At 31.9% G+C, this 24,544-nt stretch overlaps 3 protein-coding genes across 5 annotated transcripts; all 3 read right to left on the bottom strand.

Moving 5' to 3' along the window:
- Positions 1 to 6,988: 6,988 nt before the first annotated feature.
- LOC110639938 (protein NRT1/ PTR FAMILY 1.2) lies at positions 6,989 to 10,421 on the bottom strand. Its single transcript, XM_021791065.2, has 4 exons — positions 10,131 to 10,421; positions 9,699 to 9,916; positions 8,230 to 8,783; positions 6,989 to 8,158 (listed from the first exon to the last, which is right to left on the bottom strand). The coding sequence occupies exons 1-4, from the start codon at positions 10,240 to 10,242 to the stop codon at positions 7,249 to 7,251; spliced, it is 1,794 nt and encodes a 597-aa protein (XP_021646757.2). The 5' UTR covers positions 10,243 to 10,421; the 3' UTR covers positions 6,989 to 7,248.
- A 2,378-nt stretch (positions 10,422 to 12,799) lies between these two features.
- On the bottom strand, positions 12,800 to 16,671 carry LOC110639940 (probable inactive nicotinamidase At3g16190). 3 transcript variants are annotated; one of them, XM_058150061.1, is made up of 6 exons: positions 16,495 to 16,671; positions 16,275 to 16,388; positions 15,414 to 15,648; positions 15,201 to 15,317; positions 13,957 to 14,051; positions 12,800 to 13,115 (listed from the first exon to the last, which is right to left on the bottom strand). In XM_058150061.1, the coding sequence occupies exons 1-5, from the start codon at positions 16,540 to 16,542 to the stop codon at positions 13,978 to 13,980; spliced, it is 588 nt and encodes a 195-aa protein (XP_058006044.1). In that variant the 5' UTR covers positions 16,543 to 16,671; the 3' UTR covers positions 12,800 to 13,115; positions 13,957 to 13,977. The 3 variants fall into 3 exon arrangements, with proteins under 3 accessions (XP_058006044.1, XP_021646760.2, XP_021646761.2); XM_021791068.2 differs by having other exon boundaries at positions 12,800 to 13,108; positions 16,495 to 16,669; XM_021791069.2 differs by lacking the exon at positions 12,800 to 13,115 and adding an exon at positions 13,122 to 13,562 and having other exon boundaries at positions 16,495 to 16,669.
- Positions 16,672 to 19,872: 3,201 nt separating this feature from the next.
- Positions 19,873 to 23,207, bottom strand: LOC110639939 (transcription factor bHLH68). Its single transcript, XM_021791066.2, has 9 exons — positions 22,674 to 23,207; positions 22,044 to 22,302; positions 21,789 to 21,863; positions 21,519 to 21,584; positions 21,212 to 21,277; positions 20,991 to 21,047; positions 20,793 to 20,837; positions 20,449 to 20,496; positions 19,873 to 20,207 (listed from the first exon to the last, which is right to left on the bottom strand). Exons 1-9 carry the CDS (start codon positions 22,859 to 22,861, stop codon positions 20,079 to 20,081), a joined length of 933 nt encoding a protein of 310 aa, XP_021646758.2. The 5' UTR covers positions 22,862 to 23,207; the 3' UTR covers positions 19,873 to 20,078.
- Positions 23,208 to 24,544: the final 1,337 nt, after the last annotated feature.

Raw genomic sequence — 24,544 nt, forward strand, 5'->3', positions numbered from 1 at the left:
CCGTGGCACTCAAGCCCTAATCCATTCCCTGGAGAAGAACCGCACTGTTCGAGAAAATTCCGGCTTGGCTAAGGTTTTGGGGGCCTCGATCTGCCTTCAGGAGGATCGGGATAGGCTGACCCCGAACAGTCTCGATGATATCCTGACCCGGACTATGAGCCTGAGCGTGGAGAGTTTGGTGAACCAATACATTGTCCGGGAGAAGGCTCACCGTTTGAGGCAGGAGATCGAGAAGGTGGGTCAGGAAGCAACTTCCGCCCGATCCCAACTTTCATCAGCCCGAAACTACATAGCTGAAATTGAGGGGCGGATGAAGTTCTATGAGGATAAACTGGCCGAGCAGGCTCATGCCCTTGAAGAAGCTCGGGCACTTCGAGCTGCTGATATCGCTCGCCTCACTGAAAAACTTAGAGTAAAAGAAGAAGAGGCAGTGACGAGGGAGGCCAGCGCTTATGTGAACACCCACGGGGATCTTTTGGCCGAGCTCAAGAAGGGTTATCCCGAGGAGGACTTTTCCTGGATGGTGGATCTGGCTCCCCAAGACGAAGAGGATAGCGAGGAGGAGGCTGAGGGTGATAGAGGGGGTGAAAAAAATGTAGAACAGGCTGGGGGTGATCCTCCGGCCGAATGACTTGTATATTTTTACTCTGAAATGAAATGAAGTTCTTTCTTTGTTCAATGACTGGATGAGATCGGAAAGTATCTAAGTTGCATAAGCGCCTGATTGTCTGAACATATTAGAATAACTTGAAAGCAATTATTAATCTATGTATGAGAGATCGGTAAAACATTGTAAACATGAGATCGGCCTAAACCGAGAACAAACATTGAACGGAACTTAAGATTATTAAAATTGGAAACCTGATTTGAACACTTAAGATCGGAAGCACCATTAATCCGGATTAAAACCTTAACTTTATTAAGCAACTATCTATAATATTTATGAATGGGAGATCAGAAATAAAGACTGGGTGGCACGAAGACCTAATGTTGGTTCGATTCCTTTGACAAGAGGTCGGAAATGTGATTGACTGACCAGGATACTTGATAATTGGTTTGAGAGATCGGTAAGGATTTAAACTATATGGAAGCTTAGTATTGGTTCGATTTCTTTGAAGAGAGATCGGCAATGTGATTGACTGGCAAAGAGAGATCGGAAATGAATGGAGACTTGGTGCTGGGGCTTGATTTCAAAATCTATTGATTTTTGGGGGTCGGCCAAAATATGGTGTCGACAATAATTATGAATTTCCGATGAGTTCATACGAGCAAGTGGAATTCCAAAAATTGGTGGAAAGTGGATTGAAATAAGATTTATTTGCTATTATCACTACAATAAATATTAAATTTAAGAGAAAAAAATTTTAAATTTACGATAACGATATATGAATTACCACAACAATAAGTTAGGTGGTAATGCATCCTATCCAGTGATTTAGGCTTTCTTTGATCAAATGCTTTTCACTGACTATTTGTACTTAAGTATTCATCTGTCTGTTCTGGTTATTCATGATTGATATGGTGCAGATTTTTGTAAAATGAGAAAAAATGGGTATGGTAAAAAACAAATTGTAATCATAACTGTTGGCAATTTTGATCCTTACCCATAAACAGAAATTTAAGTTACAACTGGCTAATCATTTTACTACCCTTCCTCATTTCTTCTTCTTCATCTTCTTCTTTTTTTTTTTTTTTTTTTTAAATTGTTTACCTACTGCTAAGAAACTTCAAGGAAATTTACTTCCACTAATTACCAAAAGCACAAAGCACCTTTAGACCCGTATGCAACTCCTACTATATTAGAACTAGGGATAATCTGACAAGGATATGTCCAGCTAATTATTCAGTTTGAACAAAGAAAAAAGAACAGGCTGAACATTATTTAGGATAGAAAACTGATTCCTTAAATCCCATTCCAAATACAATAAGTCACTTATTTACAATGGAAAATCTGAAAACTCCGAACACAGCGTGATATCCATTCTAATATATGATGGATAATCAAATTCACATAGATCATTCAAGTTAGGCGCACTTTTTAATTCCACAACAAAAAAATTCTTAATAGCAAGAGTGCAATCAAAATCATCAGTAAACTGAATTATTAAAGAACCAACTCTAAATTGTAGAAGAGAAAACTCCAATGCCTATACAAACTATATAAATTCAATTTTAATCCAATTCAAAATCAGATTGGTCTAATCTAAAACTAAAATCAAATCAAAATTAAAACCAACTAATTTACCTGTTGAGCTCTGAATCGAGAATCAGGAACTCGAGAATGAAAGTTGGGCTTTGTGCACAATTGAAAATGGTGACTTGTGATTGCAACGACAGTGGTGGATTGTCACAAACGGAAAGAGATAGCAACTCCTTACTATCGAGAAAGAGAGAGGAAGATGTGTTTTGAAAGAAAGAGTATAAAATGTGGCTGTCCACATTAGAAATTTAAGTTTTAAAATCCAAATTTCCTGACAGATTTATGACGAAAATATTATTCTTCGCAAATTTCGTTCATAACCACTCACTAATTAGTTTAATATCCATTAGTATTCCCTTAAATTTCGTTCATAACCACTCGTCACGGATCTATTGAAAGTTTATTGCTAAAAGAAATTTTTTCTGACGGGTTTATTTTCGTCGCAAATTCCATCTCTGAAACCACTTTTTTTTTTTTTTTTATAGTGACAGCCATAGGAATTTTATAATAAAATTGTAGTTGCTACCAAAAAAAAATTATTGGCAACAATAATTGTTAAGCTAAAAATTTATCAAAAGTAAAAACAATTGCTGTCAGATTTTTTTATATATTATTAACAGTAATTATTTATATTGCTACTGATTATTAATTTTATAACGATAAAATTAATATTATTACAAAATTTGTGCTGCTAATAGTAATTCCTAATTGTTTAATGTAGCAATTTGATCTAATATGCCTAAAATATGGCCCCTAAGCTTCCTAATATATGCTCAATATAAAATTCAACACCATTATATTTATTCTAAGTGCCAAGAAGATTGGTTAGAAATCTGCAGGGGCTATTGACCCATATATATGCTGACTTGATGACAGCATGGTTTTCATATATATATATATTTATTTATATAAGTATTTCTTAAAATATGATATCATTTGAGGAAAAAAAAAATCATCGCTCAAAAAGGTGATGTCATCGTATTTTGAGTGTTAATTTTTCCTTCTAACGCAACTGTGTTGTTGTTTTAATATTGGACCACTACACATAAATTTTACGTTCTGAATATTTATGTTTAGGTATAAATAAAAAAATTATGTTATTTCATATTGATCGACAATAAAACAAGGCAATAATTCTAAATATAAAAACTCAAATAGTCAATTCCTTTAAATTAATTTTTAAAATTAAATTAAATGCAGCTATTAGTGCAACTATTATAAACTCAACCTATGCACTCTATCTGTATAGTACCAACAAACCGACAACATTTTCTTCACCCCATATTTCAGCTAACCATTATAGTAAGGAACGCTTTGTTTCCTTCTTTCTCTTCAAAACTAAATAGAGGATGACTATATATATATATAAAGAGATGGAGTATGAGAAACATGGAAGACGACAAAGTGAGGATTTCCAAGAAATGGCTTCAACAACTATCGAAAGGTGTAGGTAGTCCAGTGTATGTCCTGACTTCTCAGAGCTTAAAAGTTGTGCATGCACTGAAGGGCCTCATGCGATGCCGTTTCATCGTTTCAGATAGATTCGCTGTTAATTTTAATCCAACTCTAACCTTTGTTTTTCTCTATTAAATCTTCTGTTTAATGATTTTCTTAGATGTATAATTAATCAGGATGTCAATGGACATTAATGGCATGTTGGAGCCATGGCAACCTAAATGGACAATATTGCAGGAGCTACTGTACACTCATTTACTGGCCAAACTAAACCAACTCTCGACTTCAGCGTGTCATGTTAACTTCTTCTCTTAAAACTTGTTTAGAATTTCTAGTCATGAGTACTGGCTTCTGTATCATAAATAAAAACGATCATGCATGGCAGGGAGAGGTAGAGATGGAGGCAAAAGTTGGAGGAGAGAAGGTAACTAACATCAGTGTTGATAGACATAATTAAGAGGGAAGGAAAATGGACAAGTAATTGGATTAGGGAAGCAATGGACAGCTTCAAGCAGCAATGCAGCAGGTAGAGGAAGTGAGCTTTGGACGGCTTTAAACGGAAAAAATGCAGCTGGCTCAGCGATAAGTAAGCTTTGATTCAGCGCCTAGTAATTACACCAGTTAATCCCATGCATAATTACACCAGTTAATCCCATGCATAATTACAATAATGTAAAATTGGATTCTTTGAGCTTGATGAATTTGTCATGGTCATTGTTGCACGTCTTGTATTGTTAATTATATAATTGGAGTTGCAGGAACAGTTTTTTTTTTTTTAACGAAAATGAAGGATAATTTCATTAAAAACATAAGAGCAATTTCACTTACAATTAACCTATCTATACAATCTATACCCAAATCTAGGAAATTAAAAGTTCAAGAGCCTTAACAAGAGCCCAAGCCCTAATAAATTGGAGCCCTAGGAACTGAACCGGGTATGAAACCTAAACCCGCATCACTTGTGCTTGAAGGATGGATCGATGCTAAACGTTACCTTTACAATAAACCAGCCACTAGCAAGGCAGGGGCAACAAATAGCATTCAAACAGGGAACCACAAACTAAAATCGTCTCTCCTGAAGTCACTATTGATCCCTAAATTAAGACATCACCCTAAAAGAAATGGACGAAATAGGCATGAAGCATCGTAAAAGCTTGTGGGCGAGAAATCAAAAGGAAAGCTAGAACACTGGAAAAGGGACTAAGGCAATGAAATATTACAGAATATCAGTGTTTCTTACACTAAAATAAAAAGGTAAACCCAATGTAATTATATATATATTTGGAGTATTCAATAATTTCTCAATATTGTCCTAATCATTTATTGATTAAATATAAAATATTTAATTTTAACACTCATTTACTATTTATCATATCAACTTTTGATGTAAACAAATCAATCCCTAAAATTTTATTTAAGATAAGAAAATGAAAATTAGAAAGTGATTTTCCATTTTAAAAAAAGGAAGAAGAACAAAATATAATGATTTGTATATTATAAGATCAAGCGTTTACTATCGTACCAAATGTTTAAGCTATAAGTAGATGCACAATTTTAATATCTTATAGCGTAACAACTCAAACGCCGTAAGCGAAAAGAATTTAGACAAGATACTGATCCACTGAGTTATCCTTACTCTGTATAGATACAATTACTCTAATTTGAATAGAAATAAAGAGATGAAGGAAAATGATACTAATTGAATAAAATTACAAATATGCCCTTCTATAAAGTTATAGAAAATTTTGAAGCAAAAAAAACTCACCGTTTTCTTAAATAATTATATTTACAGAAAATTTTTGTTTAAATTCAGTCTATATGGATTGAAGACATTGTTATGGTAGGCACACAAATTTAAGAGGTACACAAAAATCGCATAAGTACACAATGTATAAAATAGAGAATAAAAATAACACAGGATCTAATATGGTTCGATCGTGAGGTCTACATCCACGGACAAAATAAAAGAAAAAGTCTTACCATGATTAAAAAATAAGATATAATTACTCAAAACTCTCAAATTCTAATCCCAATATGTTTCCCGAATATGTCAAAACTCATCAACCTGCGCCCTTCACTACCACTATAGACTTCGCTTTTGATCTCCATCGTTTGTGTTGGAACACAATTTATATCTATGAAGACATATTCAAAATTCAAACTACATAAAAATAGCATATACAAATATGTATAAAATCCATATATTTAATAAAAATTTTATTTTTATTTTATTTATAAATAAAAAAAAAAAAAAAAAAAATATAAATATTTGAGAAAAAAATAATAAAATGAGGCTAGCTCAATATATATTTTTTTTAAATGCTATTAACAAAAACAAAAAGAGCATTTGATGAAAAAATTTGGTATGTCAAAAAAAAAAAAAAAAAAATTGCTCAGTTTTTTTTTTTTTTTTCATGACCAACACATTAAATAAAATAGATATAACTTTAAAATATATTTTTTATCAAATAAAATCATAATAAAGGACATTTATATTACAATCATACCTAAATAACATCATTGTAAAAGGCCCTACTTCACACGCATTTCTTTTCTATGTGGACAGATTCCTCTTCTCCTGCCGTCAATTAACTTCTTTGTTAACCAAAAGGTGGTGGTGTGGATCCCCCATCAAATTTTCATGGAAGAGTCCTCCATGAATTGGCTATTTTCCCTTTTTTTTTTCTCCTTTCTTTTTCGCCTACCTTTCTAATCATCAATAGATACGCACCAAACAATTATTGGAGAAAGATCTTTGAATTTTGACCTCTAAAAATATTGTGCATGTTTGATGAGGTTTCATTCATCAATTTCCAGGCCAAACTATTTTTCTTTCTTAATTTATCATTCCTTTTGTAAGGTTAATTCATATAAACATCAAAATAATGATGATAATAGTGATAGTCATTGTGCTGAAGGCAGACAGACAAGGACTTGTTGATAATAATAATAGCTCTCAACATGATGGAATTTTTTTTTTTTTAATTTCCTCTCTTATTATAACCTAAAAGTTCATGGATCCCATTTGAGATGGTTATCATGATTGTGATATTTGACACAAGATAAATATATGAAAATTTTATGCTTGAATGTTCAGTAGTTTAATGATGGCTTTTCATTTATTATATATGATAATCAAAATTATATATTTGTTGAGCTAATACTCATCGATATATATATCGATGAGCATTAGCTCAACAAAATCGTATCTACAGTTATGAGGTCTCGAATTGAAGCTCGAAACTAATTGAAAAATATATAATATAAGTGACAAAATTCAAGCACAATTATCAAGATATTGAATTTCATTGAAAAAAATAATTATGTTACAAATTTGTATTTTGAAGTATAATATAAAAACATATAATTAATTATGTAACTCATACATAAGACTCATAGAGAATACCCATGCCATGTGCAAGTGGGCTTCAAAAGGGAGGAAGAGCTTTGAAATAATTACAAAAATGATAGTTTGCTTAATTAATTCTCACTATCACACAACAATCACACAAATGGCTACACTCAAATCAAGCCAAGAAATCCAAATATTAAACTCTTGATAACTCTTCTCCTTCATGAAACTTACCTTCTTCTTAAATCATAGTCCCTAGAATAGGCATTTCCTGTTCCTCCTTGTTAAAACCATTCCCTTCATCCCTAACCTTTGTCACTTGTTCCTTGCAAGGACCATAAGCCCAACTGCAGAACAGAAAATATAGCAGATTAATAGAACTCATAATCGCCAGAAGCCAGTAGTAGTTGTCATAATGACCCTTGTTAATATTATTCGGAACCCATCCATCTTTGCCTCCTTTTGAAGTAAGGTGATCAACAGCACTCAGAATAACAGTTGCCAACAAGTTTGCCACTGCCATTCCTAGTCCAAATAGAGCACCAGCAATACTTGAGAGGTTCTTGGGAAACTCTGAGTAATAGAACTCTGTTTGGCCTATGGCATTAAATGCTTCTGCTAAGCCATTCAAGCAAAACTGTGGTACAAGCCATAGTGCAGACATGTCCAACACAGCTTGAGGATTGTTTAAGTACCCTTCCCGGATTGCTTTTCTTCGTCGAATGTTCTCAACAATTCCCGCAACCACCATAGCAACGCAAGATAGGAATAGACCAACTCCCATCCTTAGTTTAACACCAAGCCTCACTGGCTTACCCTTGATTTTTGATGCTAAGGGAAGTATTGCTCTATCATAGAGAACAACCCATGCTGCTAGGGAGATGACTACGAACGTAGGAAAAGAGCCTGCTGGGATTTGGAAATTTGAGGTTAGGTGTCTGTCCATGGAACTAGCTTGGAGCAATTGAAATGAACTTTGGCTAACGTTTATCGACATCATAATCCCTGTAGACCATATTGGGATAACCCTGATAATAACTTTTAGTTCTTCCACTCTCTCTACCGTGCAAAGACTCCACGGGTTTGATGCTGATCCATCAGGAGCTAAATCTTGTTCTGGGTTTCTAATACTGCAAGCCTTGTTCAAGAACCTAATAGCAATAAAATTTTTTATTAATATTGTGCATTGGTTTCTTTAGTTGCTGTACTGATATATTCGTACCTTAAATTCTCAGTTAGTGCGATGGATTCTGAATCCTTCTTGTGATGATACTTGCTATCTGAGTCTCTTGGAGGGAATGGAACTTTTCTATTCCTGTAAGCAGCCACAAGAACTTGTGCAAAGCCAGTGAACAAACTCGTGCTTGCTTTCTGCTTGAGGTAAATTGGAGAAGCAACAAAGAACAAGAAAGCGGAGAAGAACATAAGAATTGCAGGAACCCCATAACCCACTCTCCAACCATGATGGTCTTGAATGTAAACAATTGCTGTCAAAGCAATCAGAACAGCAATGGCTGTGGAGGCATAGTACCAGCCAAAGTAGCTCTCCAAGACCCTCTGGTTTTTGGGGTCAGATCTGTTGTCCAATTGATCAGCCCCAAATGCTAGGGAACACGGCCTAATGCCACCTGCTCCAATGGAAACTAAGCTCATGGAAGAAACAAGCACAGCCATTTGGCCTGCTGTTGGGGTTTCACAGCTTGTTTGGGTCATTTGGACGCAAGCAGGGGGCCTTAAATGTGGAATCGTGGCTGTTAACCACATGAGGATCATCCCCTGCATCAAAGTTTATGTGATCTATTAGCACCACAAAACAACTCATTTCTCTATGTTCTATCATATATTTATTTTCATTTTTCAATCCAAGTGTGCAAAATAGTTGACAATCAATGATTGCCAGGCCAATTTGCCAGAACTCCATAATTTTTAATTGGGTCTGGCCAGCCTAAAATTTGCCTGGGTCCTAGAACATTTTCATCTGCACATACATTTTTTGGCAGGATTTCTTGGTAGATCAGCCTCAAGATTCTGAAGAGTGTAAAATGAAGGAAACGAAACCAACTATATTTTTGACAGTGAAAACACAATCTTTCTAAATTACGGTTATCATATATTTATTTTATTATTTTAAACTTTAATCCTGACAAAAATATCATGAGATATCTCCATATTATTCTTGTCCAAAGCATCTCTCTAATTTTTTATGTACCTAAAAATATCTTATGGCACTCGTTGTACAAAATAAAAACTTCCAAAGCCTTAAGTTAAGTTGGCCTATGATTCTTAAAAATTGATTCTCACCAACTTGCCACCTTGAGCTAGACTGAAGGAGTTAAAACGCATTTTGAAGGGGGGAAAAATAATGGGATTGAATCAATTCAACAAACAACTTGATAACTTGTGGTCCTGTTTTCACATGTTGAGTCAGTCCCTTTCAGCGTTCAAGAACTTGTAGGACAAGAAATGACCGCCATCTAGTAATAAAAGACTACAAGACTAGCCACAGTACACAACAGGTATCACTTAATTAAAATGCTCTAATTGCATATTTATTTATAAATCAAATAGAATTAAGTTAATCACAAATTTAAAGCACAAAGATGGTGAAAATAAACTCAAGAAATTATCAACTCAACCCATTTTTAAGCACCAAGAGACAAACTGAGATTTATATTGTAGAGGAGAAATTACCAAGAGACTGCAGATGGAACCCATGCCAATGGTGAGGAAGCGACCCAAGCATGAATCAGCGATGAAAGCACCCAAAAGAGGCATGAAATTGGTAGCAGCATTCCAGAGGAAGATTGTGGTGGTAGCCTGATCTACACCCATGTGATAATCTTTAATCAAGTAGAATATCAAGTTTGGTACAAGTCCATAGCTTGCCACCTTCTCAAAGGCCTCATTTGCTGGTTACAATTAATGACATCCAAAACCAAGATCCAAAAACTTTTAACACATGAATAGCGATAAATACCCAAAAATTAACATAGAGAAATATGCATTTTATGTACTTTCTTTTCATCCAAAATGATTGTTTATTTTCTTTTCTAGTTTAAATTCAAAGGTAGACAAACTTAGTAAAGAAATCAAGAAAGAAACTGCAAATTCTTTTTTACGTACCTATAATGAATGGCATGGTAATGAGGCCACCTTTTCTTCTTTTAGGAGAGTGTTGGTGGGTAGTCAGGACTTCCCTTTGTCCTGAAGCTGCAGGCTCTTCCATCTTCTCCATTGCTGCGCTCTAGCTTCCTTCTCCCAAAGAAGGAAAAACAGAGAAAGAAAGAAAGAAAGAAAGGGAGGGACAGGGAACTTCACAAAATCTTTTGTCCAAGCAGTTGCTTAGTTTATGCGATTTATTGGACGTAGAAAGAAAGATCATTGTGGTGTGCATGCTACCATTGGCAGCTGATAAATAAAAAAAAAATAGAAATAAAAAATATCAAATTATCAGTATTACATTAGTTAAATCTCGTGTTTTTATAATGCATCTGCATAACAATATATATATATATATATATATATATATATATATATATATATATATATATATATATATATATATATTAAGAACTTAAATAGTAATAAGAATTTTTGTCTTAAAAATTTTTAGAAAAAAAACCAGAATACACTTATATTTTCAAAAATTTTTATTTAAATTTAATTTATTATAAATTTAAAATATAAATATATAATATTTATTTGTTTAGTAAATAAATTTTATTATATATTATATATTTTGAGTTTGCAGTGGTTCAAATATATTATCTTGCACCCATATGCAGGTAAATTATTGGAGTGGAAACACACCATGATCCCAGCAAACGGCAATCTTTTTCTTGCCGGTTACACACTTCACACATCCTCTCATTTCACTTTCTTTGATTTAAAAAAAAAAATTAAAAATTTTGATCTGAAAGTCTTTTAAAAAAAAAAAAAAAAGGTTCACTGACAATACTCTGTTTGGGGGACAAGATGTGGTAGGCTCCACAGCAATATTATAGGATGGCACTTGCTCTTTTGCTTTTACTAGTGAAGCCTCTCAGGTCAATTTTCTGCACAGAAGCCAAAAGGGTAAGTCCAATTATGATTGATTTCAGTAGATCAGAAGAATTTATGAAAAACATAGGGATGCCCACAAAACCACCTGCACGTGGATTATCATTTATAAGGTAAGTCTTAGCAAATTTATTTTCTTTTGAGTTAATTTTAGAGTGAAATTACATTTTATTTATTTTTTTATATAATATTAAAATTTAAAATTATTAATATTTACATAATATAAAAAAGTTATATTTATTAAAAAAATTAAAAAAAATACATTTATTAGATGACTTTTACCAGTAAACTAATGGGCACCCCCACCATGATGATTTTAATAAATTATGACCTATGAGCAACCTTTTTTCTTTTTAAGACTTTTTTGCTCATTAAATTAATTAGTTAATCCATCAGTTCATTATTTCCATCTGTTTGAGTCAATATGACTTTCAGAATAGAATTATAAAACTCTAAATAAAATTTGGGAGAGAAGGAGAGAAGCAAATAAAATTTAGGATTTTTGTTATTATTATTACTTTTTTAATAGAGATATTGAAGAAGTGAGAACTCCAAATCATGCTAAATAAGTAAATAATATGTTTTTAACCATTGTATTAAACCAGGCTAAGTAAATTTCTTGTCATTATTATTACTTTTTCAATCAAGAAATTAGAGGAGTGAGAACTCCAAATCAAATTAAATAAGTGAATGATATATTTTTAATCACTGTATTAAAGCAGGTTAAGCAAATTCCTCGCAATTATTATTATTATTATTATTATTATTATTATTATTATTATTATTATTATTATTATTATTCCATATCAACTCAATAATAGAATGCATTATTGCATTCCTTTGTTTTTTTTTCTTTTTTTTTTTTTTTTTTGCCCATTAGAGTGTGATAAACTAGAAAAGCATGCAGGTTAATTAAGTAATTTGATTTGATTAATCAGTAATTGAGACACCGTCCTCTAATTATTTACATAAATTTCCAACAAAATAAAGGATCCTTGCAAGAAAAGGGTGTAAGACCAGCAATCAAAATTGCTAAATTTTTAGTTAATAGTTTAGACTTCAGTGTTGGATTGAACTTCTCTCAAGTGGTGTCAAAATTAACTCTATGGGTCCATTCAAGCCAATTAAGTTTGTGAAACACAGCTTGTTAATGGATCAATGCCAATGATGTTGATGTAAGATCACTAATTAGGCAGTGAAATTTTGGTTAGATTTTTCAGTGTGTATACTGTAATGCATATTTTTGAATCCAACGAATTCCCACAAAAATGGTTGCACCCATTAGGCTGGACTCCTTGATCTCACGCAGACAATCCCATTACATGGGCCTTTCACCTCTACAAGTGCCAGCCCACACACACCCTATAAAATTTTGATAAATTTAATTGGTAAAATATTCAATTTCATCTTAAAAGTTTAATTTACTCAAATTATTCTAAAAGTTTTAATTTTAAATTAATTTAATATAAAAAATAAAATTTATAGATTCAATTTCTTGATTAAATAAAAGATCAACAAGTTTAATTTCTCAAATTTTTTATTTAAACTTAAAAATTAAAAATTTTAATTTTTTTAAATTTTCTTTATTTTAGGCTTAAAATTAAATTTTCTTGACTAATTTAAATAAAAAGTTAAAAATAGAGACTTTCCTAATAAATATATGTATGAAATTAAGCTTTAAGCCAAATTTAATTCACCACAAACCATAGGGATAAATGGCGGACCCGAATGTATAATGTTCATAGTAAATCAAATTCATCTTAGAATTTCACCACACAGAAGCTTGTCTCAATAACAAAGTTTCCACCAATTTACAGTTTTACACCTTGTTCCTCAAATTAGCTACATTATTACACGGATAGTTTGGTTTGCTGGGCATGCCAGCCCAAATGGCAGATTCTCTCCACAAAAATGTACACAAGGGGTTCCCACTTGCAATGAGGACACATATTCCATCAAGACTCTGGAATTAGTGATGGGAGATCTCAGCTTTGAATTTTCTTCTACCTCCAACACTAAGAATGAGAAAAAGCAACCTCTGCCTGGAAGCTAAATAAAAGGAATAAAAGGGCAGAGAATATATGTAACATACATGAATCTCTATATACATATTATTACATAATACATGTTTACATGATTTTGGGCAAGTTTCGATCTGGGCCACCTCCCAGATAAACAACATTTTTCGCTAACATCAACCAAAGAAACAGTCTTCCAAATTTCAGTGCATCATCTTCTAATCTTCACAGTTACGGTAGTGATAATCAATAGTGCAAGAAAATGATTACCAGACTACTTGGTTTACTTCCTAAATTACAGGCAGATAAAGCCACCAAAAGACTTCGCCAGCCTATGCAGTTTAAAGCAATGATGCTAATTCCCTTCCTGATCACATATTTCCAAACAGTACAACACCTCCTGTTTTAGTAGGCTCCATCATTCATCAAATTGTTTGGTTCCACATCCAACCATACAGCATCACAATGCTTATGAAGCCTATGGTGTTCACATTCAATATTCAATAATTATCTTGATAAGCATGTAATAACCAGGAAATCAAGGAAAGAGTTATCAACATTATTCAGAACAACATGAATGGTTCACTTGCAAGATGCCAATTATTTCAAATTCACAAGTATTCCAACGGTGAAACAGATTTTTTTTTTTTGTTTTTTTAACGGTGAAACAGATTATTCACTCTAGCATCAACTCAATAATACATAGCACAAAAAGCTTTCTCCACTGGATCGTAATGTAAAAGCCTTTAACATAGCAGCTTGATGAACCATCCAGATCACGACCAACTTCTATGCTATTAATTCGTTCAAACACAAGCTGCCTCATGCATGAGATAGATTGCAATATAAGGACCATATAAGTGAGGTCGAACCTTGTACAGTCATCAGGTGGATCAAGAATCAGACTCCCACCATTCCTGCAACGTTGGGACTCTGACTCCAATATTTTTCATGTCAAAGACATTGGCTGTTTCATTGAAATAGAAATCCAGGTTGGTCATGAATGCCAATTTTTTAAGCCAACCAAAATTTCAACACATGATATACAAAGATTATAAAATATCAATAACAAATTAAAAGAACATCCAATTTACCAAGTATGCAGAATGAAAAAACACTACAAAGCTTTTTACTGATGCATCTAGTCTTCAAAGAGGGAGTGCAAAAGGTAGAATAAGACATGGAGAAATCAGGTTTTTATTTATCTTCTGAGATTAGAGATAAGCAATGCTGTGAAAATTATAATTAGGCATATCTTATTTCCTCAGTAAGACGTTGATGGTGTTATGAAATTGTGATTTTAATTAGGTTTCACCTCATCTGGAAGCATTTGAAGTCGGATAAAAAATACTTGTACTATAACTATCTAAAATTATATCAGGGCACAATTGTTCCATCTGTTTCACATTGCTAAATATGTTTCATCTACTTTCCACAATATTCCCATTCTAAAATTGTCTATCATGTTTTCTCTGTGCATTGAAATCTGATGTGGGCATTTAGAGAGTATCAGAAATTTATATGCAGATCCAGAAATCTGAGGAAAGCAGCCAATTTAAATTTCTCCTCTATAGAATTTACTATTTCACTTCAGGCCTTCAGCTTCCTTGATTCCACATACTATTATAACAGATCAAAGTTATTTCTACAAACGAGCTACAGCACTCCTTCCCAACCCCTGTCAAATATCATACAAAATTCAAGATATTTACTCCATCACCAAAACACCTTAGATAATAATGTGAATGCATTTGAAAAGACACTTAAATTCTCCCTCTCACACCACAAATGCATGTGCACCATCTTTAAATTCAAGATTTTAGCCTAATCATTTGAAGATGCTTCAGCCACAAAGTATTCATTCTCTTCCCATTCCTTCCAACACCTCAAATGAGGACAAGTTATGCAACTAATAAAAGATCTTTAAGTAATAGTTTTTTCCGCCATCTTTCTTTATTTAATAAATCTCTAGCATATTATAAATCTGCTCCTGTACATATGACAATTATATTATGAGCATGTAAGTAAAAATTCTTTAACGTTTTAACTAAAAAAGGGAAAGTATGAACATCTGTTTAAAACAAGACTTACTCATTTCAAATCTAAGAATACATACCAACATGCACATCAGGTGTAGCAGCGGCTGTGGCATCAAAAATAACAGAAACATTTTGGTAATCCAGTGCCACCGCATCAAAGACAGTCTGCCTGATGCAATTTGGAGTTTGAACACCTAAACATGCAGGAATAACGCGATCACATGTACATCAACAATACCTCATTAAATAATTCTATTTAGATGGGTCATGATTCCTGAAATTGCAATTACCAACTATCACCAAACTCTTAATTCCCTCAGCCTGAAGGAATGAATGAAGATGGGTGTTAAAAAATGCACTGAAGCGTGTCTTCACCACCTTATAATCCCCTTCTTTGATCACGAGTCCACCAACCAGTTCTGCACCCTTGCTTCCCTTACAGGTAGGACCCACTTTCCCCAAAGAGTACAAATGCCGGCGAAAAAGTTCCACATCTCTTCCTAGTGAATCATGTTCGCGGACAACCTAAACCCACAAACTCCCATAACACTCACCATCCATAAATAAGAGACATATGAACTAGAGTTTTTCAACTTATTTCCATCTAATAGATTAATGCGATTAAATTTATCTGCTCTACAAAATCAAGCAGAGCACTAAACGAAGTATACGAAGAGCAAAGCAAAAGAAATAGTCCCAGGTGAACACACAGACGGTTTTCTTGCCTTTTTGAGACAAACAACAGGCAACGAAGATGTAAACTTCCAAAGACCCCCAAAAAGGCTCCTCCAAATCACTAACTGAACAGTCCCTAAAATTTTCTCTGCACAGTCCCCTACTATCATAACATAAAGTAGCCACCAAATTATAAGTAGGCCCAAAATTTTCTGAATTTCCTATTTTTTACAATAGTTCCTCAACATTATTGCCTAAACAAACAGCACAGGGAAGTGGGGCTATGGCAATTACCAAAATGGATAAAATTGGATGAAGCCTTGGAATGCAGTTTCTCAATAGAAACCCTCCACTTTTCTATGGCAACTAAAAATTCCCAAGAATTATAGCTTACCCAGGAACAAACAGAGCTTATAAGAAAAAGAAAACTGAACTGGTTGTGTGAAAATCAATACAAAACAGAAGAAGAAGGTTACCCAGACTACAAGAATGCCAAGCTGCCTAGCGATTTCAACCGCCTTTATCACATTTGGGACAATGGCTTTCCCTCCATCGACTCTCATCAACCCATCCTCAAGGATAAAATCATTCTGAAATCCACAAAAACCAAAACCAAATCATGTAAATTTCAAATGGAATTACAGTTACACATATGCATATATAGATTCAGAGAGAGAGGGACGGAGAGAAACATACCTGCATGTCAATGACCAAGAGAGCAGTCTGCTTCCATTTATCTGCCATGTTTGTTAACAAATTTTGCAACACCTGCTCAAGGTCTCGAAACTTTACAAGGGAGGAGAGAATTCCAGTTTCCCTCCCAATCTAAAAGTAGTTGTAAGATTTTTCTTTTTCCTTGTTTCTTTTTATTAATTTTTATAAGTTTGTAGACGGCCAAGTGATTGTGAAATGGAAATAAAAATAAATAAATAAATAATTTTTATTCTATTTTTCTCTCTTTAATTCAAATTAATGAAAAATTAAAAATTTTTATTTTTACTGTTTTCTCCTCTTTTATTTTTTAATTACTATTTAAATAAAAATTAAAAAATAATATTTCTTTTTTATCTTTTTTTTCTCAAAATAAACAAAATGTAAGCATTTAAAATGGAGGAAGAATTTTCTTTATCCATAACTACACTATACATTCATGAGCATATAATTCATTAATATTTTAAAGATTTCAATACATTAATAAAAACTCATAGGAAATTGATAATTTCTTTTTATCTCTAAATAAAATTATGAATACTTTCGCTAAGCTACAAATGAAACATCTATTATGCACCTTCTTGAAATTTGATTTATTTTAATGGCTAAAAATGTATCACTTATCTAACAGAATAAAATTTAATTGTTCTCTTTTCAATATCCAGACTCGAAAAAATATGAAACATTGTAGAATTTAATTTGATGAACACTTATAATTTTCTAAAGAAGTGAAATGAGGAATTAATTTTCATAAATGTGTTTTAATTAAATTTATATTGTTGAATTAATTATTTATAGATAAAATTTCACACTTAGAGAATAAATCCATTTCTCACTTATTTAAAAAAAATCATTTCTCACTTTACATTTATTTTTAATTAATAGCTATAAATTAATTTAAAGTATTTTTTATATTTTAAAAAATAAAAATGATATCAAAGTCATCAACAATTATTATTATTTTTTCTTTTATCCCAATCTTCTCTCTCACAATTTATGCCTTCATCCCCTTAATTAAAATCATTGTCAAAATAGAATAGTTGTACAAACTTTTATTCTCCTGAATAAAGTTTTCAATGCCTTTCCTCAAATTCCTTAAAATACTTTTGTAAATGAATGTTTTTCTCTCCATCCAATCACAAATAAAATAAATGAAGAATATTTTTGTTTGCCATTATTATGAAAAGAAAGTTTGAAAATATATGAAAACATGAAAATGAAGGAAAAAAAATTACAAATGGTTGGATTTTGCAAAAAAAAAAAAATTAATATGGAAAAATTCTAAGAGATGAGTAATTATCATTTTAAAAAATCAAGAATTTAGCAAGTATAAATAAAAATTTAGAAATTTAGTAATTTTTCAAATAAAATTTAAGTTCTAAATTATTTATTAAACCTTTATAAGTGTTTAGTCTAGCTTGATTTGTATCACTCACCTAATATATATAATACTTTAACCAAATTTTGTTGAGGTAATAATTTATATTTTAGAAAAAAAATTGAGGATAATCATTAATTAACAAGAATGTGATGTAGCATATAACGTCAGGATGACGAGGAACACACGTGTCAGAAAGGGAGAGACAAAGGGTTTGTGGCTCCAAATCACTTGAGTGCATCTAATAAGTGGTCTAAAGAGACCCAAGCAGGGGGTCCAGATAAGCATATTCGGGTCAGGCACCACACCAGCGCTTTTTTTTTTTAATTGCTATAGTGTGAGTAGTGATAAAAAGTTGTCCACAGATTTTTTTTTTTAATTTTAATTTCTTTAATATATATATATAATATTTTTTATTAAAAGGTATGAAAGAGTACAGTTTTGTTGTGTTGTTGCAGACTTATAATTGTGGGGATGAATTATATATTTCCTTTTGGTTTCTGCAATAATTTCAGGCTGTCAAGACATTCTATAATCAACGAAAAGCAGAAGAAAAAACAAAAGTATGGTAAAAAATTAATAAAAACAAGTTTCAATTGTAAAAAAAATAATTAATTTTCTTTGTATAATTGTGTTTTATAGTAGTTTTAATTTAATTCTTAAGATTTATTATAATAAGAGGGTATTTGATATGATTATTTATTTTTAATTTTTAATTTAAAATATATTTTTAACTTATAAGTTTATTTAAAAATAATTAATTATTTATTTAATAAATTATTTAAAATTAATTTTTAAATAATTTAAGTATTTAATTAAAAAATTTAAAAGTAAATTAATTTATCAAAATGATAAAAATAATATATAATTGGGTATGGTGATTGTTAAAATAAGGATAGTATTTGATATTTTAAAAAATTATTATCATAATATAGTTTTTTATTTGATTAAAATATAATTTTAAAATAAATAAATAAGTTATAAGTAATTAACTTTTCACTTTTGATTAATTCTAAATAGTTTTTAACTTATAAATCAAACTAAATATTAATTTATTTATAATTTTCTACTGATAAATATGTTTGATTGATTTATAAGTTAAATTAAATATGTGTCTCAATTTTTATCATTAATCTCTTTAATTTTGACTATCATTATAACAAAATATTTTTTTTCTATGGATATTAACATTTGAAATAATGAAATTTGAATTTTATTTTAGTATATATTTTTGATAAATCGTGAATTTTAAATAGCATCATTTTCTTATTAATTTTTTTTTAGAATTATTTTGAAAAAAATATTATTTTATAAATTATTTTAAATTCACTCTTAAATAATATATTCTCTATATTCATGAGTACTATATATATTTATGACTCTAATCAATTGAACAAAAGATATATTTTTTTTATCAAATTCAAATCTCATATTTCAAATTTCTGCATCAAAACACAAGGAAAATCTTTTATTGTTAGTTATAAAATTAGAGTTGTTGAGTTGAACTCTTAATTAATTAGAATTAAATGAAAAAAAATTATTGTTAATTAACAATTTATATAAATCTAATATTTATGCATAAATTGATGTTGAAATAAAAGAATTTTTGATAAATATATTTATATATGTGTCTACCTGTTATTGGCTCTTTTAGTATGTAAATAAGTGTCAATTTTTTCAGGTAACTTAATTTAAAAAAAAACTTTTATTTTATATTTTCTCCTTTCCTTTCATCGAGTGCCAAAGTGGGAGTTCACTTTGGTTCTCTAACTCTTGTTGTCTTGCTTGGGAGCTAGTTGGGCTCTATGCACGTTCAATAGCACCGCTTGTAAGCAAATAAATACATTCTTTCTTGTTATAATGGGAGAAGAAAGAATGCTAATAAATAAGCATTTTGTGATGATCAACAAAATACTAATCGATCAATAAGCTTCACAGACATGAAGCTCTATAACATAGATAAATTAATTATGGAAACATCAATAGAACATACAAGACCATTATCTTAATTAATTAAGTTAGAAGGTACAGGAAGGAACGATCATTTGGGCATTTTCCAATCTTTAGAATGCATAGCATCATGAGCAATCAGCCTTAGATTGCTGCAGAGTGACTGCTCATGATGTTATTTCATTCAATTAAAAGCTCCATTTCATCAAAAAAAAAATAAAAAAATGCCACAGAGATAGCTTCAAAACCCCCCACCGATTGCCGGAGCCCAATAGTCAGCACCATTGTCGCTTCCAACATGCTGGGTGCAAGATACAGGAATCAAGCACAGCCCTCTACTCCTCAAGTCCTTTGGCTTGTCATTGCTATCCTGATATATTTATGATAAAATAATAGCAGAGCAGAAAGAAAGCAAAAGGGTATCAATACCCTTTTCGGGTATGAATGAAACTAATTAATTTCTATAGAACCACGATGAGAATGAGGATAATTAATGAAGATTGTAAAGTGATAGAAAGTGAACAATAAGTCAAATGAGGAGAAAGCTAAATTAGTGTAAAGATTAAAGATATTGCACAAAGAAAAAAAAAAAAAGGAAAAAAGGAGAGTACCTGCTGGTTAGGACCTCCTTTTCTTTTCAGGCAGATGTCATTCAACAGCTAAGTGAAAAATGAAAAGGAGGGGAAAGAAAAGAAAAGAAAAGGTATTAGTGTTTTTCTTTTTAATCTTTTTCTCTATCAGCCCTTTTTATGATTCCCAATTACACATAATTAAGTAGTCCAAAATTGTGGTTTTGATTAACTTCCAATTAGCTAAAGTTGAACACAAAGCTGAGAACCTTGTTCTTAGCTATAGCTATATATATGTTCTTTATTCATAATAACATAGTTAATACAGATTCTTTTCCATATAGAAAGTTTTTTTTTTTTTTTTTGATGGATCCAATAAAGCATACCTGGCCTGGGTCTTCAGGAAATACAGAATTCCTTTCTCCTTGAACCTAACAAAATAAAAAATTTTCTTTTTTAAATATACACTAGCACATGTGCATACACAGAAGAGAGAGAGAGAGAGAGAGAGAGAGAGTCTCGGTCTTGCATTGGGAAAAGAGGAGTGTGTGTGTGTGTGTGTGCAGATTTGTGGGGGTACTTACAGACTGTTGGTTCCTCATGTTTGAAGATGCAGTGCCCAAGTAAGGGGAGCTAAGGGCCTGCAAAATTGAAAGGAGGCAAAAGAGAGAATAAGATTTATGACTTCCATAACTAAAGAATTAATGATTAGAAAAAGCATGAATAATTGAGCACTTTAACTGCATGCTTCTCACTGATTCTGAATTGCTCGCAGAGAGTATAAAAATGTGGAAGAAAACATCACCTCAATTTGACCTTGAAGGAATCTGATATATCCAATAGCTTCTAACAAGACAGAAGCTGTGTCAGTCTGCAAAAGAGGAACACGTCACCCATACCCCCAAGTCTCTTCAACGTCAAAAAGAGAGAGCCAAAAGAGTAAAGATAAAGAGCACACAGAGGTCTTTGATGGGTGAAAAAGAATTTTCTTTAAAAAAAAAAAGGCTTTATGGGTTTTATCATAGAAAAGAAGAAGAAGAATAAAAAAAGATCACTGCTTTTTTATTCTTCGTTCTGTTCAGAGTTTGTGAATAAAGAAGAGGAGGCTTTACCTTTCCAAATGGGGAAACTAGCTGGTGAAGGGCTGTGATTCTATCACCCAACTTCTCCTTCCTTACCTGGCTTGGTGGAGTAACATACACATTAAAGAGTAAATTATAGAGCACTGGGATTTGTTAAAATTTTTGTCATATTTTAATTTCATAGATGAAACATAGCAGAAGAATCACACATGCCTAGAGAAATAGACAATCAAGAAAGACATTACATGACAGGCGCACCCACGCTCATAAAAATAGAAAGAGAGAGAAGCTGCTATATACCTTTAGAGGTGGTTGGCTTGAAGACGGCTGAATCCTAGGCTTCTTACAGATTCCACCGGCAGCCGTACTATTGCACTATATATCAAAGAAAGAAGCAAAAGGAAAGGAAATGAGAAGAACCTAGATGAACAAACTTACTTGATAATTCATACATATCATGAAATTTGTTATTTAACATAGAAAAGAAAGAAGGAGAGTTGGTCTCTCTCTCTCTCTCTCTCTCTCTCTCTCTCTCTCTCTCTCTGTGTTACCCACCTCAGATGATTGATCTGGATGTTGATTCCTCACATCTGACTTGTTATAAGAGAAGTCCAGTATATTACTAGTTGTAACACAAGACCTTAGGGAGGAAACTGGCAAGACTTGTGACCATGTAGGTCTGGGCGGCTGAAATTCTTCATCTTCATGACCGTACAAATTGTTATTTAAGATATGGTCTTCCCAATTTTCCAACTTTTTGGGTTGAAAGTGACTCAGACCAAACCTATCTTCTTCTTCTCCTGACAAACCCCCCCTAAAAAAAAAAAAAAAAGAACTCTCCAAGTTAATACAAGCCCCTGCCAACATTTTTGTTAGTTACAAAAGCTGAAAACCATGTCCAAATATATTATGTATAACTAGTTAGTGGTGGTAATAAGCATGATATATTCAGAGAGGCAGATACAGAAAGAGAGGGAAATAAAGTTTATACAATTTGCCATAGCTTTGAATTTTGATTTTTTGAAAAGAGAAAATCAATACATATATATGTGCGGTAGATAGTGTAACTGTTAGAAGATAAATGAAAATATGATCTGTAAATCAGAAATTAAAGAAACTCTGTGAATCAAGTACAGCATGTTAAATGCATATAATAAGAAGTAAACTTCAAAGAGGGATATATACAAAAGTAGTTGGCTCCATGACTGAGGAAGTTCTTGATTATCAGGCAAAAAATTGAAAGGAAGTGAAGAAGAAGATCCGAGCACATATTGGGAAGGGAAGAGAGATGGAGAAAGAGATGAAGATAACAAAGAAGAAGGCTGCTGTGATGGTGGATGCAAGCTCCACCGGCTAGGGTTTCCTGCCATCATTAGCTTTGCACTGATGAGCAAGATTTCTGCACTCCAATTTCCAGCTGACTTCAAAAAAGAAGCATATAAAAAATACAATTTCTTTTTCCCTTCACTTTCTTTCACTTTGTCATATTTCCTTGTTTATGCAAGCTATCAAAGCCCTTTGCGAAAGCTTTCAAAGTCCTGTTTGCTTTCCCAGATGAGGTTGAAGAAACTTTGAGTCCATTTCCTCAAAGAATTTTTATAGAGATGTGGGGTTAGAGACCTTTGCATATGTTCCCTTCTCTTTCTTTCTTCCTTTCATTCATTTAGTAGCCTTTTTTATTCTTTGCTTTTGCTTTATTATAAAGTGGGGCAAGAAAAGCTGGTGGGCAGTGTTTTCAGTCCATAAACTAATGGTTTTCTAGGAACTTATATAACTTGTTTCCTTGATTTGAGGTGGTGCATTGGAATTGTTTTTGAATTAGGGTTAGGGTAGGATTTAGGGTATAGTTTATAGTATTAATTTGTCTACTTCACATTATCATGCCTTCTTTTTTCAAGTGCAATAATTCAACTCAGCAAGCAGAAATACTGAAGCTGTGTAGAAAATAGCCCTAATTTTTTTTTTTTAAGGAAAGTGGAAACTTAATTATAAGTTTTTCAAGTGAGTGCCTATTTCACATTGAGATTGGAGGCAAAAACTGTTTTTCAAGGAAAAAAAAAAACCATTTTATATACCATTAAAATATTAGTTTGAAAAAAAAAAATAGTTTTATTATTTTATTATTTTTATAATTAAAAATTAATTTTTTAATTTTAAATAATTTTTTAATATTCTTTAATTAATATATTGAAAAAAATAATTTTTAATAGTAATTTCAACAGTAATATTAAACAAACTTTAAGTGATATTATCCTCGACTACCGAATCAAATGAGGCTAGATAATAACCCTAAAATTTCAGCATAATAGAAAAAAAAATGTAATTTATAATTAGCAAAAGAAAACTTCTACTCACGCACCAATTACATATGTACTATTTAAATCTCATTTTATTCTAATATATATTGTGGTCGTGGGCTGCTAACTTTGCCCTAAAGTGCACAAGCTTCCAAGCAAAAAGATAGGATAACCCATTTGATGGTTAATTTTCATTTAATTTAGACTTCAAACTTTGGGACAAAATATAATGATTGTACAATTCAGCCAATAGTGCTCTATTCATATAGATATATATTTTGAATTTTTGAGTTAATATTTTCTGAGGTACGTCTGCAAATACTAATCAACAGGATAAAAACAAACTAAATATGATCAATAGGATGCTTTCTTGTAAAAAAAAAAAAAAAAAAATTAAAGATTTGATTTTTGGATCATTTTGATTTGTTGTTTTATAGAATGAAGTAATTCTTGAAGAGTCCATAGCTACACAGTTAATAAGGTGAAAGATAAAATATCTAACAGTGAAAATCATTAGATATTTGACGATATCCTTTGACTGATATATAATGCATCCAACGTTTAGTAGGCCCACAAATTGAATGAAAATGATTGTTTTGTGGAATCCCAACATGAAGATATATGCAAAAAATATATGTACAACATTAGCTCTGCTAATTACAAGGGTACATCATCTGCCATCCTCTGAGATCTATGCTGTTTATTGGGATGTGAAGACATCCCTCTGAGGCAGAATGTCGAGACCAAACTTCCATGTTA

Source organism: Hevea brasiliensis, chromosome 1 (assembly GCF_030052815.1).
Source record: "Hevea brasiliensis isolate MT/VB/25A 57/8 chromosome 1, ASM3005281v1, whole genome shotgun sequence".
NCBI lineage: Eukaryota > Viridiplantae > Streptophyta > Magnoliopsida > Malpighiales > Euphorbiaceae > Hevea > Hevea brasiliensis.

Excerpts from the sequence above, each read along its gene's own strand:
- LOC110639938 (XM_021791065.2), bottom strand. The coding sequence starts at position 10,242 with ATGGAGAAGATGGAAGAGCCTGCAGCTTCAGGACAAAGGGAAGTCCTG. Across the intron at positions 9,917-10,130 it reads TACCATGCCATTCATTATAG|CAAATGAGGCCTTTGAGAAG; the intron begins GTACGTAAAAAA and ends AATTGTAACCAG. Across the intron at positions 8,784-9,698 it reads GTTCCATCTGCAGTCTCTTG|GGGATGATCCTCATGTGGTT; the intron begins GTAATTTCTCCT and ends ACTTTGATGCAG.
- LOC110639940 (XM_058150061.1), bottom strand. The coding sequence starts at position 16,542 with ATGGCAGATAAATGGAAGCAGACTGCTCTCTTGGTCATTGACATGCAG. Across the intron at positions 15,649-16,274 it reads TTGGCATTCTTGTAGTCTGG|GTTGTCCGCGAACATGATTC; the intron begins GTAACCTTCTTC and ends TTGTGGGTTTAG. Across the intron at positions 14,052-15,200 it reads TACACCTGATGTGCATGTTG|CCAATGTCTTTGACATGAAA; the intron begins GTATGTATTCTT and ends TCAATGAAACAG.
- LOC110639939 (XM_021791066.2), bottom strand. The coding sequence starts at position 22,861 with ATGATGGCAGGAAACCCTAGCCGGTGGAGCTTGCATCCACCATCACAG. Across the intron at positions 21,864-22,043 it reads ATCCAGATCAATCATCTGAG|TGCAATAGTACGGCTGCCGG; the intron begins GTGGGTAACACA and ends TTTGATATATAG. Across the intron at positions 20,497-20,792 it reads TTCCTGAAGACCCAGGCCAG|CTGTTGAATGACATCTGCCT; the intron begins GTATGCTTTATT and ends TTTTTCACTTAG.